This window comes from Macaca fascicularis, chromosome 14 (assembly GCF_037993035.2).
Source record: "Macaca fascicularis isolate 582-1 chromosome 14, T2T-MFA8v1.1".
NCBI classification, from domain to species: Eukaryota; Metazoa; Chordata; class Mammalia; order Primates; family Cercopithecidae; genus Macaca; species Macaca fascicularis.
Window position 1 is genome coordinate 127635847 of NC_088388.1, and position 13939 is coordinate 127649785.

At 35.7% G+C, this 13939-nt stretch overlaps 1 protein-coding gene across 13 annotated transcripts in view; it reads right to left on the reverse strand.

Moving 5' to 3' along the window:
• ARHGAP32 (Rho GTPase activating protein 32) overlaps nt 1-13939 on the reverse strand; it is a 306989-nt gene that overhangs the window by 148025 nt on the left and 145025 nt on the right. For 7 of the 13 annotated variants that reach the window (XM_045370763.2, XM_045370762.2, XM_074015629.1 and 4 more), the window contains 3 exons: nt 13301-13392; nt 12391-12432; nt 11957-12041 (listed from right to left, as the gene is read on the reverse strand). In XM_045370763.2, coding sequence (XP_045226698.2) covers nt 11957-12041; nt 12391-12432; nt 13301-13392 — 219 coding nt within the window. Of the gene's footprint in view, nt 1-11956; nt 12042-12390; nt 12502-13300; nt 13393-13939 lie in introns of all 13 variants that reach the window. The other 6 variants (XM_074015632.1, XM_074015630.1, XM_074015635.1 and 3 more) reach the window with 2 other exon arrangements.

A 13939-nucleotide genomic window follows, 5' to 3' on the forward strand; every position in this document is an offset into this window, starting at 1 on the left:
CCCATTAATCAAACTTCTTCATCATGTTGCCCCTTCTCAGACTGTTATTCTACTCTCTACCTCTATTAGATCAAGTGTTTTAGATCCCACATGTGAGAATATACAATATTTGTCTTTCTGTGGCTAGATTATTTCATTTCACACGATGACCTTTAGTTCCATCCATGTTGCTGCAAATGACAGAATTTCATTCTCTTTTGTGGCCAAAGAGTATGCGATTGCATATATAGAGAGAGAGTATGGTGTGTGTATATGTATATACACATAGTTACCATTCGTCTGTGGAGAGACAGGTGGGTTGATTTCATATCTTTGTTATTGTAAATAGTGCTGCAATAAACATGGGAACGCGGGTATCAATTTGATACACTGATTTACTTTCCTTTAGATGCATGTGCAGTAGTATAACGGTTGGATCATATGGTAGTTCTATTTTTAGTTTTTTGAGAAATCTCCATACTGTTTCAAATAGTGCCTGTACTCATTTACATTCCTGACAACAGTGTTTAAGAGGTCCCTTTTCTCTGCATACTCACTGGCATCTATTATTTTTTGTTATTAAAAACTAGCCGTTCTAACAGGAGTAAGATAATATAACTAACTGTGGTTTTTGATTTGCATTTCCCTGATGATTAGTGATGTTGAGTATTTTTCATGTATCTGTTGGCCATTTGTGTATCTTCTTTGAAAACTCTATTGTTATCCTTTGCTCACTTTTTTTTTTTTTAATTTATTTATTATTATTATACTTTAAGTTATAGGGTACATGTGCATAACGTGCAGGTTTGTTACATATGTATACTTGTGCCTTGTTGGTGTGCTGCACCCATCAACTCGTCATTTACATCAGGTATAACTCCCAATGCAATCCCTCCCCCCTCCCCCCTCCCTCCTCCCCAATATAGGCCCCGGTGTGTGATGTTCCCCTTCCTGAGTCCAAGTGATCTCGTTCAGTTCTCACCTATGAGTGAGAACATGCGGTGTTTGGTTTTCTGTTCTTGTGATAGTTTGCTAAGAATGATGGTTTCCAGCTGCATCCATGTCCCTACAAAGGACACAAACTCATCCTTTTTTATGGCTGCATAGTATTCCATGGTGTATATGTGCCACATTTTCTTAATCCAATCTGTCACTGATGGACATTTGGGTTGGTTCCAAGTCTTTGCTATTGTGAATAGTGCCGCAATAAACATACGTGTGCATGTGTCTTTATAGCAGCATAATTTATAATCCTTTGGGTATATACCCAGTAATGGGATGGCTGGGTCATATGGTACATCTAGTTCTAGATCCTTGAGGAATCGCCATACTGTTTTCCATAATGGTTGAACTAGTTTACAATCCCACCAACAGTGTAAAAGTGTTCCTATTTCTCCACATCCTCTCCAGCACCTGTTGTTTCCTGACTTTTTAATGATCGCCATTCTAACTGGTGTGAGATGGTATCTCATTGTGGTTTTGATTTGCATTTCTCTGATGGCCAGTGATGATGAGCATTTTTTCATGTGTCTGTTGGCTGTATGAATGTCTTCTTTTGCCTTTGCTCACTTTTTAATGAGATTTGTGTTTTTTATTTTTTGGTTTTTGTTTTTGTTTTTGCTGTTGAGTTGTTTGAATTCCTTGTATAACTCCCTTGTGGGATATCATTTACAAATATTTCCTCCCACTCTACCAGTTGTCTCTTCAGACACTGTCGATTGTTTCCTTGCTGTGCAAAAGGTTCTTAGTTTAATACGATATCATTTGTCTATTTTTCTTTCTGTTGCCTGTGCTTAGGTCTTAGCCATAAAATCTTTGCCAAGACCAATATCCAGAAGTGTTTCCTCTGTTTTCTTCTAGTAGTTTTACAGATTCAGGTCTTACGTTTTAAGTCCTGAATCCATCTTGGGTTGACTGTTTTATATGATGAGACATAAGGGTCTAGTTTTATTCTTCTACATGTGGACATCCACTTTTCCCAGCAACATTTATTGAAAAGGGTGTATCCTTTGTCAATGTATGTTTTTGGCAACTTCATACAAAAATTTTGGCTGTAAATATGTGGATTTCTTTCTGGGTTTTGTATCCTGTTCCATTACTCTACATGTTTGTTTTTATACCAACAGCACTCTGTTCAGGTTACAATGGCCTTCTCATATTTTGAAGATAGGTAGTGTGATGTCTCCAGCATTGTTCTTTTTGCTAAGGATTATCTCTGCATATCCAAATTCTATTCAATCTTCAATAAAGGTGAAGACTTTTGAATGCCACAGGACATAATCTCTCTCGCCCCTGAATACCTATAAGCACTCTTCCAACATTTATAACACCGTTCTTCTCTTGAATTTATTGGTATATTACTTGTTTTCTCTGAGGAAAGATTATCTACTTCATCAGTGGTACTCACATAGGTGGCTAGCACATAGAAGATATTCAATAAAACTACACTAAGTGAACGGTGGGTTTTAATACACCCTATACACATGTCTGAATATTAATGTATTTTATGCAGTATGTGAACTATATGTACAAAGACTATACACTTTGAAGGACTGAACTATATTTGCCTGTAGAAATTTATGACATGAACTCAGTGATTTAAATAATTTTCACTTCTTTCAATTTAATAATATTTCAGTCCTTCACCTATTAGAAATGGCAAACAGGATTTCCAAATCCCGTATTTCTAAATTTCTTCCAAATCTATCTTTGGAGTTATTTTTCCTGTATTGAGCTCACTTTTCTATCACCATGGAAACCAATTACAATTAGTGTTGTTAGGATCTTTAAAAATACAACTCTATTCAGCAAGTCTTCAAATGTTCAGAAAAGTTCTTTCTCCATATGGAAAATGGAAATCAGTAGCATAGAACAGGGTAAAAATATACCACCCACCCACAGAAGAAACCATTCACCAAAGCCTAATCAACAGATTGCAAATGAAAGAGTTCTTTTCTTTTATTCATCTTTTGTAGTTCTGTAATGGCTGCAGTTTCACTGTGTCATACCTATGGGGTTTGTAAACAAGTTTTCTTTCACCTCACAGCCTGTGTAGCAGACGTGGAGACACAAAAAATAATTTCTGTTGTATGATATTAGGTGGTCCACCCACCCTACCTTCAACCTCCTAATACTTGACACTGAAAACACTACTTTAAAACTACTGAGTTCAGGATGCCAAGAGGAAGAATAATTCTACAGTAGAATTACATCTTACATGGTTAATAAGTGAAGTAAGTTCTAATTTCCAGCACATAAGGTGAAAATCAATAAAAGGCAAAATTACCCTTCAGATTTACCAGGAAAAAGCTAGAGACCTATAAGCATCTTAACAGACCTAACAGTTTTTCTTTCCAGAATTGGAATAGAGCACTGTTTTCTCAGCTGAGTATCAGATAAAGCAACTGATGTGCTCATCTTTAAACACTAGAATCACCATCAGTTCACTGTGAAGAATACCTGGAAAATGAGACCAAATAACACAACAGCAGAATCACAACCCTCTTCTTACTGATGCTCTCACTCAAGAACATATATTTGTCAGGAAACTGCTTCATACATATTTTTACATTTCAGCATGGTCGGGGCTTTCTAAGCAAAGAGCTCTGGCACCTGGGCTAAGGGACTGAACTTAACCCAGTAACCCTAAAGATGGAGCCCTCCAGAGATAAAGGTTTTCTCTCTCCCCCAAGCCATGTTTGCATTCCAGGGTGTTTGTGAAACACAGATCTTTGCTTCTTTTTCCCAGAGATTTTGTTTACATTCCAGAGCAAAGGTCTCTCTCTCTCTCTATCCTGAGAAAGGAGAATGGGCAGCAATGCCAGCTATCCTGTATAAACTTCAAGTTTCCTAAGTGCAGAGTTCTCTTGTGGTACCAAATCCCACTTGTAAACACAGGGTATCTCTGGTTGTCACCACATCACTTTATGGAGAACTAGGGCCTAGGGAACCAACATAAGTTACTTTTCAAGTAAACAAGGGCTTGATTTCTGGTCCAGAGACTTCAGGTTTCTGCTGGGGGAAAGGGTGGTGACAGAGAAAGAGAAAGAGAGTGAGGATGTGCGCAGTGTGTCTGTAATTGTGGCAAGCCAACTTGTTAGCTTACTAGTAGGAAAACATCGCAGACTCTTCAGAGTTTCAGACTCAACAATACTACAAGTAAGCTGCCTGAAATTTTGACTGACTCCACTCTAGATATATTTTTTCACAATCCAACCACTTCTACACATCTGATTCTTGGACTGAATAATCTCAAATGAGATACAGTGAAAATCCAGTACTCAGATGACAGTGGAACTGGTAACTCACTATCTGAACATTTCATTTCAAATCCTCCCCTGAAAGGACAATGATTTCCCTGTATAAGAGGGAGTATTACTGCAGAACATGCAGAAAAGTAAGGTTAAGATTTTTATTTCTTTTGAGGAAAACTAAACTTTGTGGCCAGGGTGAGAATAAAATTAGCATGGCTTTTATGTCAAATGATTACACATGTAGTAATAGTACTTCTGTGTAAGATTTTTTTAAACTGAAAATATGTACAAGTCAATTTTTCAAACTGCAAGTGTCTTAACAAAATGGGGAGAGATAACCTTTTCATTAATTTATTTTTATTAATGATGAAAGCTTAACTGATAGGAAGTACTCTGGTGAAGTCAGTATCCACTGCCTCAATCCTGACAACACTGTCCTTGGGTCATCAGGACAAGTATGACTTTCCACATTTTAAAGGTGATTATTTGACTTTACCTAAGTGCTTCCCTAGAACTTTTGCCTTTCTCTAAAGCACTTTAAAATGTCACTTATGAGGCCGGGCGCAGTGGCTCATGCCTGTAATTCCAGCACTTTGGGAGGCCGAGGCGGGTGGATCACCTGAGGTCGGGAGTTCGAGACCAGCCTGACCAACATGGAGAAACCCCGTCTCTACTAAAAATACAAAAATTAGCTGGGCCTGGTGGCACATGCCTATAATCCCAGCTACTAGGGAGGCTGAGGCAGGAGAATTGCTTGAACCAGGGAGGCGGAGGTTGCGGTGAGCCGAGATCGTGCCATTGCACTCCAGCCTGGGCAACAAGAGTGAAACTCCGCCTCAAAAAAAAAAAAAAAAGTCACTTATGTCAATTATGTCACTTAATTCCCATAGCACTTTGTGATATAGTTAGAATAGATACATTTATTTGTATTTTACAAATGAGGAAACTGATGACCAGAGACATTAAGAATTTACTTAAGATCACACTGGAAATTACTTAAGGTTACACTGCAATATTATGTATCATACTTTTTAACCTTCAACTACATTAAAGATGCAAGATATTCCAGAATCATAGTTTATTTCTTTTTGTTAAAATATTAGTTGAGTCAGTCTATTCTGTTCTAGCAATACACGCAGAATAGCTCTAGTGTCAGACTGCCTTGATTCGAATATAGTCTGCAAAACAGTTTAAGAACTTGAGTAAGTTCTTAAGCTCTTTTCAGCTAAATTTCTGTACCTGAAATTGTTGTGGAGCATAATTGAGACAATGTGTAAACAGTACTTGATATAATGCCTGGCTCACACAAAATATTCAATAAATACTGGCTTGTATTTTTATTACAATTCTGATTACTTCATTTTAAATGGAACTTCAGGCTTTTAAAATTGTTTGTATTATTAACCCTCAATATTCCTACACTCAGGTCAAACTTTACTACTTTTTTCCACATTTCCCAATATCAAGGCAGAAATGCATCCAATGACAGAAAGCCACGACAGCATTTTCAAGCCCCTTGCAGGCAGCTTGTGTATAGAAAGCTCAAGACACAGATACTAAATTCATACTTTTCCTATTTCTTATTTGTACAAAAACCTGAACTCTACCACTCAGGTTAATTTAACTTAATGTTTTGTATGAAATTGGATAAAAAGAAACACATCAAGTGATAACTTCAGATACCAGATGATAAAGAAAATATAAATCAAACATATCCTTTTGCCACCCTACACACTAGATGGCGGTACAACACAAAGCACAACAGGAACAGTGCCGCCTCAAACTGATCAGACTCAATACACTGGTCATTTCTTTGCCTGCTACAAGAGACTTTCCCCCTCCGCTTACTAAAAAATACTTTGTAAAATGTAAATTAATCTTTGTTTTTGGACTGCAGAATAATACAACAGGGAAAATAAGTGCAAGAACAATAAATTTTCAGAATTTTAAACTACATGTGGCTTTACTCAAAACAAAAAGCCCCTTCTAGTAATTGTTTATCTTTTTTTAGAAATTTAAATTTCTCTAAACTAAACATACGACATTTATGAATCAAACCTGTAGAATTTGGCCAAAGTGCTATTCACAGGAAAATATCCAAACTTAAATGCACTTATTAAAAAATTAATACCTAAAAACAAATGAATTATTAACAATACCTGTTACATTCTATTTCTCTAAAGAAGAGATTAAGTAGTATATGTAGTGTAATATTAATATTTGACAAAGTTGGTTTATGACAAAGCTAGTTTTTGAGAAGCAAATCCTAGTAGGCAATACACATTATTCTCAACTCTTTTCTAGAAAAAAAAAAAATAAGAAAAACTAAACTTTCAATTCAAGAAACAAAAGAAAAGTTATACTTAGAAATTATTGGTATGAAAAATAAAGAAAAAAAAACTTTGGTTGATCAGTAAAACCACAAGCTGGTTCCTTGACAAGACCAAGACTTAATAATATCTTGTGTACAACTTATAATCCATGAATTTAAAAAGCTACATTAAATGAACAATTTTTAAGAAAATATAAATGATGAAAATTGATCTAAGGAGATACAAAAGAACCTAATGAGCAATAATCAAATCATAAGTTGAAATGGTAAGTAAAGATGATAAAGATTAAGTACCCAATTGGGAACCGGTTTCAAAAGGTTTTAACAGGAAAATTCTACTAACCCTTCAAAGAACAGGTAATTCCGTTTACACAAAATATTCCAGTACATTTATTTTAAAGGGGTGGAGAATGGGACAGGGGAGCAGAAATTCCCCAGTCTTAGGCTAGTGGGACAAGTATAGCCACACAGGTTAACTCCACCAATAAACATAGATGCAGAAGTTATAAAATCTTAGTAGAGTGTAAAAAAGGAATTTACTTTTAAATATATATATATATAACTCAGCATAACGTGTCCCAGGAATATAAAGATGTTTCAACAAGCTACTTCTATGACATGAGCAATTATCTGTACTAATTTTTACAGATATTAATAGTTTATTCAAGCTCTATGGAAGCAGACTAAAATAAGAATATGGCATGATACAACTTCTCCTCCCTTGTGCTGTTATATCTCTTTTCCTCTTCACCTTATCACAACCTGAATCAGAACTCATAGTTCATCTACAATTTCTTAGCTTGAAGGAACATTAGCTGTCACCTAGTATTCTAGTGTATCTAGTAACCGTACTTCCTTTTCAGTGTGAAGATAAGGAAAGCAAGACCCAGGCTAACTGCAGCAGCTGGCCATACCCATTCTACACCACACCAGCACCTTTCTCCTCAGCATAATATCTGTCCTATACCACACATTACAACTGAAGGAACCAAACTGAGACTTAAACAGGATGGTTACATAATTTGTTTTATAATAAATAAACACTCATAAGGAATATATATTCTTATCATATAAGAACAAATTTTAAATGATAAATAACAACAAAATAGTAAAACAGCATTTTTAAAACCAATTGTATCTCTTCTTCAAATATAAACTCATGCATCCATTCATCTCATTCATCTATTATTCATTAAACAAATATTCATTGAGGAGTTTTTAATGTGTCAACCACTGTTCTAGATGTTGAGGGGAAGAAAATAAATAATAAAATATTTAGCATGCCGAATGGTGTTAAGCGGTATGGAGGGAAATAAACGAGAGGGAGATGAGGAAAGCCGCTGACTAGAGTTGCAATCTTATGTAACGAAGGTGCAGTCTGGGAAGACAGCACTGGAGCAAGTACTTTTAAAAGAGGAGGCAGCAAGGTGTGTGGCTCTCCTAAAGGAGCACTTTAAGTAGAGGAAACAAAAAGTACCAAGGCCCTGAGAAGGGGGTACACATACTGGCAGAAAACAAAGAGGCCACTGTGGCTGGATCACCCTGTCCAAGGGGAAGAGAAGAAAGATGAGGTCGGAAAAGTAAGGGTACATTCTGTAAATCCTTGTAGAAAAGTTTAAGAAATCTGACTTTTACTCTGAATAAGATGAACACTAACTAGAGAGTTTTTTAAAAGTGACATGATTGGACTTACATTGAAAAGAATCATTCTTGCTGCTGTGCCAACTATAGAAGTCTACTGAAATAATCCTCCCAAAAGACAATGCTTTAGTGTAAGGTGATAGCAGAGAAGCAGGTGGGCATGGTTAGCACCTGGATTTATTTTAAAGATGGAGCCAAAAAACCTGCTGATGGACTGGATGTGAAGACTGACGGAAAGAGAGATGTCCAAGATGCTCCATGGTTCTTGGCCTCAGGAACTGAAAGGATAGAATTGCTATTTACCAAGATGGGAAGTCAGCAGAAAGAGCAGGTCTGAAAGACCGTTCTGGACATGCTGCAATGATTGTGCTGTTATTAGGCATCCAAGTGAAGATGCAGGGAAGTCAGCTGGATATACAAGGCTGGAATTCAAAGGAGAGATCATAAAAATGTCCTTTGTACATTATATATCATTATATGGTAATGACAGTACTGACCCAGTAAAAGTACTGACTCACGTCTAAATTGTTTTTAAGCAACTGTGTCTTTCAGACTAAACAAAATTGATCATTGGAATTTCTAACATATAGGATTAAAAATAACTATTTCGGCCAGGCGCGGTGGCTCAAGCCTGTAATCCCAGCACTTTGGGAGGCCAAGACAGGCGGATCACGAGGTCAGGAGATCGAGACCATCCTGGCTGACACAGTGAAACCCCGTCTCTACTAAAAAATACAAAAAACTAGCCGGGCGAGGTGGCGGGCGCCTGTAGTCCCAGCTACTCGGGAGGCTGAGGCAGGAGAATGGCGTAAAACCGGGAGGCGGAGCTTGCAGTGAGCTGAGATTGGGCCACTGCACTCCAGCCTGGGCGACAGAGCGAGACTCCGTCTCAAAAAAAAAAAAAAAAAAAAAATTACTATTTCATTCCAGAACTAAAAGCACGAAAGTTAAAGATTATTTTGTCCGGATGTTTAAAATGTAGGAGACGTTAACATCTCTGTCATACTAGGATATGATGGCCAATGGCAATTACCAACTTTCAGATCTGAAGAGAAGGAAGAGCAGTAAACACAAAGACAATAAATCTGTAAATCAAAGAGAAATTTCTAAGATCAGAGTAAAAAAGGGAAGGTATGTCACTGCAGAATGTTCCAGAATTGGTACATATGAAAAGCAACAACCAAGTTGGCCGAGTGACAGTATGAACAACCTACTGATTTATACTAGAGCTGTCCAGCAAACAACTGATGATCTATTATTGATACATTTTACTAAGTTGTCTTACTTGTTTTCTCTTCAGAACATATTCCAACCTTATATTGAAAATAAAGGATTCATTTTCCATAAACATGTTTAGAATCAAATGTGCTAATATTTACCTGTGTAAAAAGCAAGATGTTTATAAAATGATAAAGAATAAGAACTGAGACATATGAACTTTAACTGCTTATAGCAGATAGAACGCAGGATTGTTTAGAGGTTAATATTACTGTTTTTTTCTTTAAATGGCATTCAATAGGTCCATCAAAATGTAAAACCTTATACTAGCCAAAGAGAGAACAGCAACCCAAGATTAAAAAAAAACATAAGCATGTAAGTCAAGTCAGGATACTATTACAGTTCTTTTGCTACACAACTTAGTTAATGAAAACTAATGTTTTCCTCCTGATGGTATCTGACATGGGCTGAATTCATCCAGAAACAGAAGACAAGCAAAACTGGTAGACATGGTATGTAGAGGCCAGTCTCCAAAGACACAGAACAGAGGCAGGACAAAACTTGGCAGGAAAGGTGCGCCAAATAGAGCACAGTCAACAGAGAAAGATGATTCTGGTGTGGCCCAGCAAGGTGCAGCTGGGCTGGTTTCCTCTGAACCACCCCTATCTTCCATACTCCAGAGGCCTCGTGGTCAATCAATACAATCCTCAAACATCTCACTCATACACCTCATATATGCAGGGTCACACACTGACTTAGTATCATATCTTTTTTCCCTCTTCTGCCTGAGTAATGGAATTTTACAGGGTTGAAGTAAATGCAATCAAGAAAGTGAAACATGGTATGACCCTCTAAAATGAAGATTACAGGTCTGTTCATTGGTAGAAAGTCTCCCTAATGTGTTCTCCCCATAAAAATGAGACACAGTCCTCCAATTAAGAGAACTGGACTCTAATAATAGGCACTTAACAAAATCTCAAGAGAGCCAAACGCAGCTGAGTAACAACTGTCTATTCCCTACCCACATCCTCAATGCAGCCATTATAAACTCTTTAAATATAAAATAATAAAAGTTTAGAACTATGATACTATTTCGCACAACCTCATTCACCTCATAAAGGAAATAAAACCAAAGAGGCTAAGCTACTTGCCCAAGGTCATAAACTTCCTAAGAAGCAAAAAGAAAATTAGAATCTATGTTTGTGAACTAAGGCCAGTGCTTTTTCTATTTCATTATACAATGCTTACCAATAATAGCTCTGTTTCGATTTTAAATCAGATGCTTTAGAGATTTCCTAACCTTTCATATAATGTTAACATTTAAATATTCTTTGGTTTTAGATCTCTAGCGTCCTATTTCTTTTCACTTTGCTAAAACTCCTTACAATGTTTACCGCCTCCAAAAGAGCTCATTCAATCTTGTAAAGATGAAAAAAAAAAAAGCAAAATAAATTAAGTAGAAAATAGTTTAGCTGAATTGCAAGCTGAGTAAACTAAATCACTCAAACAGATATATCAAATGCTTAACAGTCACAAAATGAAAAATGTACTAATTACTGTTTTCTTAATCAGCTCTTCCTGACCTAAGAAATTTATCATGATAACTGCAGTCCCAAGGACATACACACTAATGGAACAAAATATCCTTTGTTTGATGTCACAGCATTATAAATCTCTAGTGCTATTTTAAACTGTCAATTTATTTGAAATAGAAATGTCCTTCACTTTCATAAATCCTATAGATCAAATTCATCTCACTTGTTTATGAAATAAAATTACAAAAAGTAGCACAAATCAATCATGTCTCATGAGTCTTCTTCTGGACAGACGGTGGTCAGGGCAAGGACAGGAAGTGGACTACCTCTCCATTTTGTGTGTAGAAATCAAGACTTTTTTTTCTATTAGCCTATTTTGAAAAGACAATGTAAAGAGTGGTTTCTGTTCCTCTGGGAAAATATAATTTTTTATATAACCACAATCTGGCTATTTTTTAAGTTTTTAATAGTTTTTTCACATTAATACAGATATAATGTACAAAGGACATTAAGCTGCCAATGATATAATAAGAGCAAAGTATGTAGCTTGATGTCAAGTTAGATTCAATAATTTGTATGTAAATGCAAAAGCAGTAACAGTAAAAACATTTCTGAAAAAGAAGAATAAAGTGAGAACACTTTAATCTACCAAGTATCAAAGTGCACAACAATTAATTAAGACAAGGTTACATAAGGTCAGAATAGAAAGTCACTACACAAAGCCATGGACATATGGACATGATATAGGAAAACAGAGGGGGACAGGACTGATTTTCCTTAACTGATACATGTTAGCGTGATGGTTACTTTTATATGTCAACGTGACATCAAGTATTTGTCAACAGAAGAGAAGATTTTACCTCAACCAATAAGACATCAATTTAAAAAAAAACTACTTCAAAGTGTCATCTATTAGATGCAGATATACAGATAAGCATATAGACATAAAGGTAGATATGTAAATCTTAAATCAGGATGTAAGAAATATTTCAATATACCTGTATGCTGCCGAACTCAACATTCTCATAATGGAAATGCGCACATTCAGCCATCTTCGGAAAGTGACCTTTAGTGAAGGGTAACCTGAAACACATGAAATAAATAAAAAACAAGATAGTGAAATAGTAAAAATTACTAAGTTTAAGGGGAAAATACAAGAGCTCATGCAAGCAAAAATATTTAGTAAGCACATGCGCATGAGCCACACATATCCACACAAATCCTCTTAAAAATACACTGAATCAGATGAGTATTATATTTAGTGTACAGAACAAAACCAAAAATAAAAAAAGCATCACCGTATCTCCTAATGTTGACCCAAATCAATGTCCATAGAAAAACTGTTATTTTCAGCAAATGTTATGGAAACTGTGAACAGCCAGCTTCTAACCAGAGCAGCATGCCCAACACAAAGTACGAAACCAGGTTTTACCTGTGAATGTTGTCACAGCCCATCAGTCCTGGAGTGGTGGACCTGGACGCAGAATGAACATGTTTATCCTTGTCTTTCCTCTGCTTACACATGAAGCATGGCTATCTAACTCTACCAAGTGAAAAGATGGTTTTCCTGTTTAAAACTGATTAGCTTCAGGTACAGGATGAATAGCCCTGATTCGAAATGACACAGAGACCAGAAGAATTTTGGATTTCAGATTTTTTCAGATTTTGGAATATTTGCTTATATCTATGGGTATCTTGGGGCTGGGACCCAAGTCTACACAAAAAATTCATTTATATTTCATATACATTTTATACACAGCCTGAAGGTAATGTTATACAATATTTTAAATAATTTTGTGCATGAAACAAAATTTTAACTGCGAACACTCACGTAAGGTCAGGTGTGAAATTTTCCATTTGTGCTACCATGTTGGCACTCAAAAAGTTTCACATTTTGGAGCACTCTGGATTTCATAGCTTCAGATTAGGGATGCTCAACCTGTATTTCACTTAATAGTCAACTCTTGGCATCTACTTCATGCTCCTCAAAGGCAAACCTGAAATCTAATAATCTCATAACTCAGACAATAAAGCTGGTATTTCTGAATGAATGAGAGCATGCACTAAGGGTACCAAGAATGACATGGTTAGATTGTACCTATCAAACAACTGTAACATAACAGAAAATGACATAAGTTGCTTCAAGAACAAAAATAAAGTATATTTTAGATGAGTGGATGATCTGTAGGCCTATTCCACTGCTGAGTCATAATTTAAGGATTAACAATTGCACAGTAACAGCATATTTTTGTAAAAAGTCTAAATAAAAGTTTTAAGAGAACTAAAGAACTGATTTCCATTCATAGGAATTCATTTAGAACCCACTGTAAAGTTATACTCACTTTTTTACATGCTTAACCTTCATACTGGCTGTACTGCCACACGTCTTAAGAGTAAGATCTCCAGGAATCTCAGGAACATCTGCGCCTCTTGCCTTAAAAAATAAAGACAAAATATTTATGACTATTCCTTTAGTATTATACTTTTTTAAAAAGCAGGTTATGATTTATGTTAATAGTTCTTCTGACTTTTTACCTACAAAATATATCTTGGTTTAATAATCTTACTTGAGTTTTAATTATTAAGAATATAAATTATTCACCTGATTTAAATATTCAGCTTTACTGTATAAGGGAAATTTTTCTGTGAGAATAAGAATCTTCATGCTTTTGTAATCAGATTTCAAAACCAGCTATTATATATCTCAATATGAATTAAAATTTCCCCTGAAAGTTGTTGGAATAAAATAACCTTGGTTAAAATAATAAACATTAAAATGTTAATATAAACATAGAAATTAAGAGATTAAAACATGTATTTCTCACACCAAAATCTGAACATGACATGTATATAAATACTTCCAAATTACTCCTTAGTCTATCATAGTTTTCACAGTGGTGAATTCTTCACTTCAGTGACACAATCAGGTATATCATTTTAAAAAAAAACAAAAAGGAAAATCAAAAAGTTCTTAACACTCT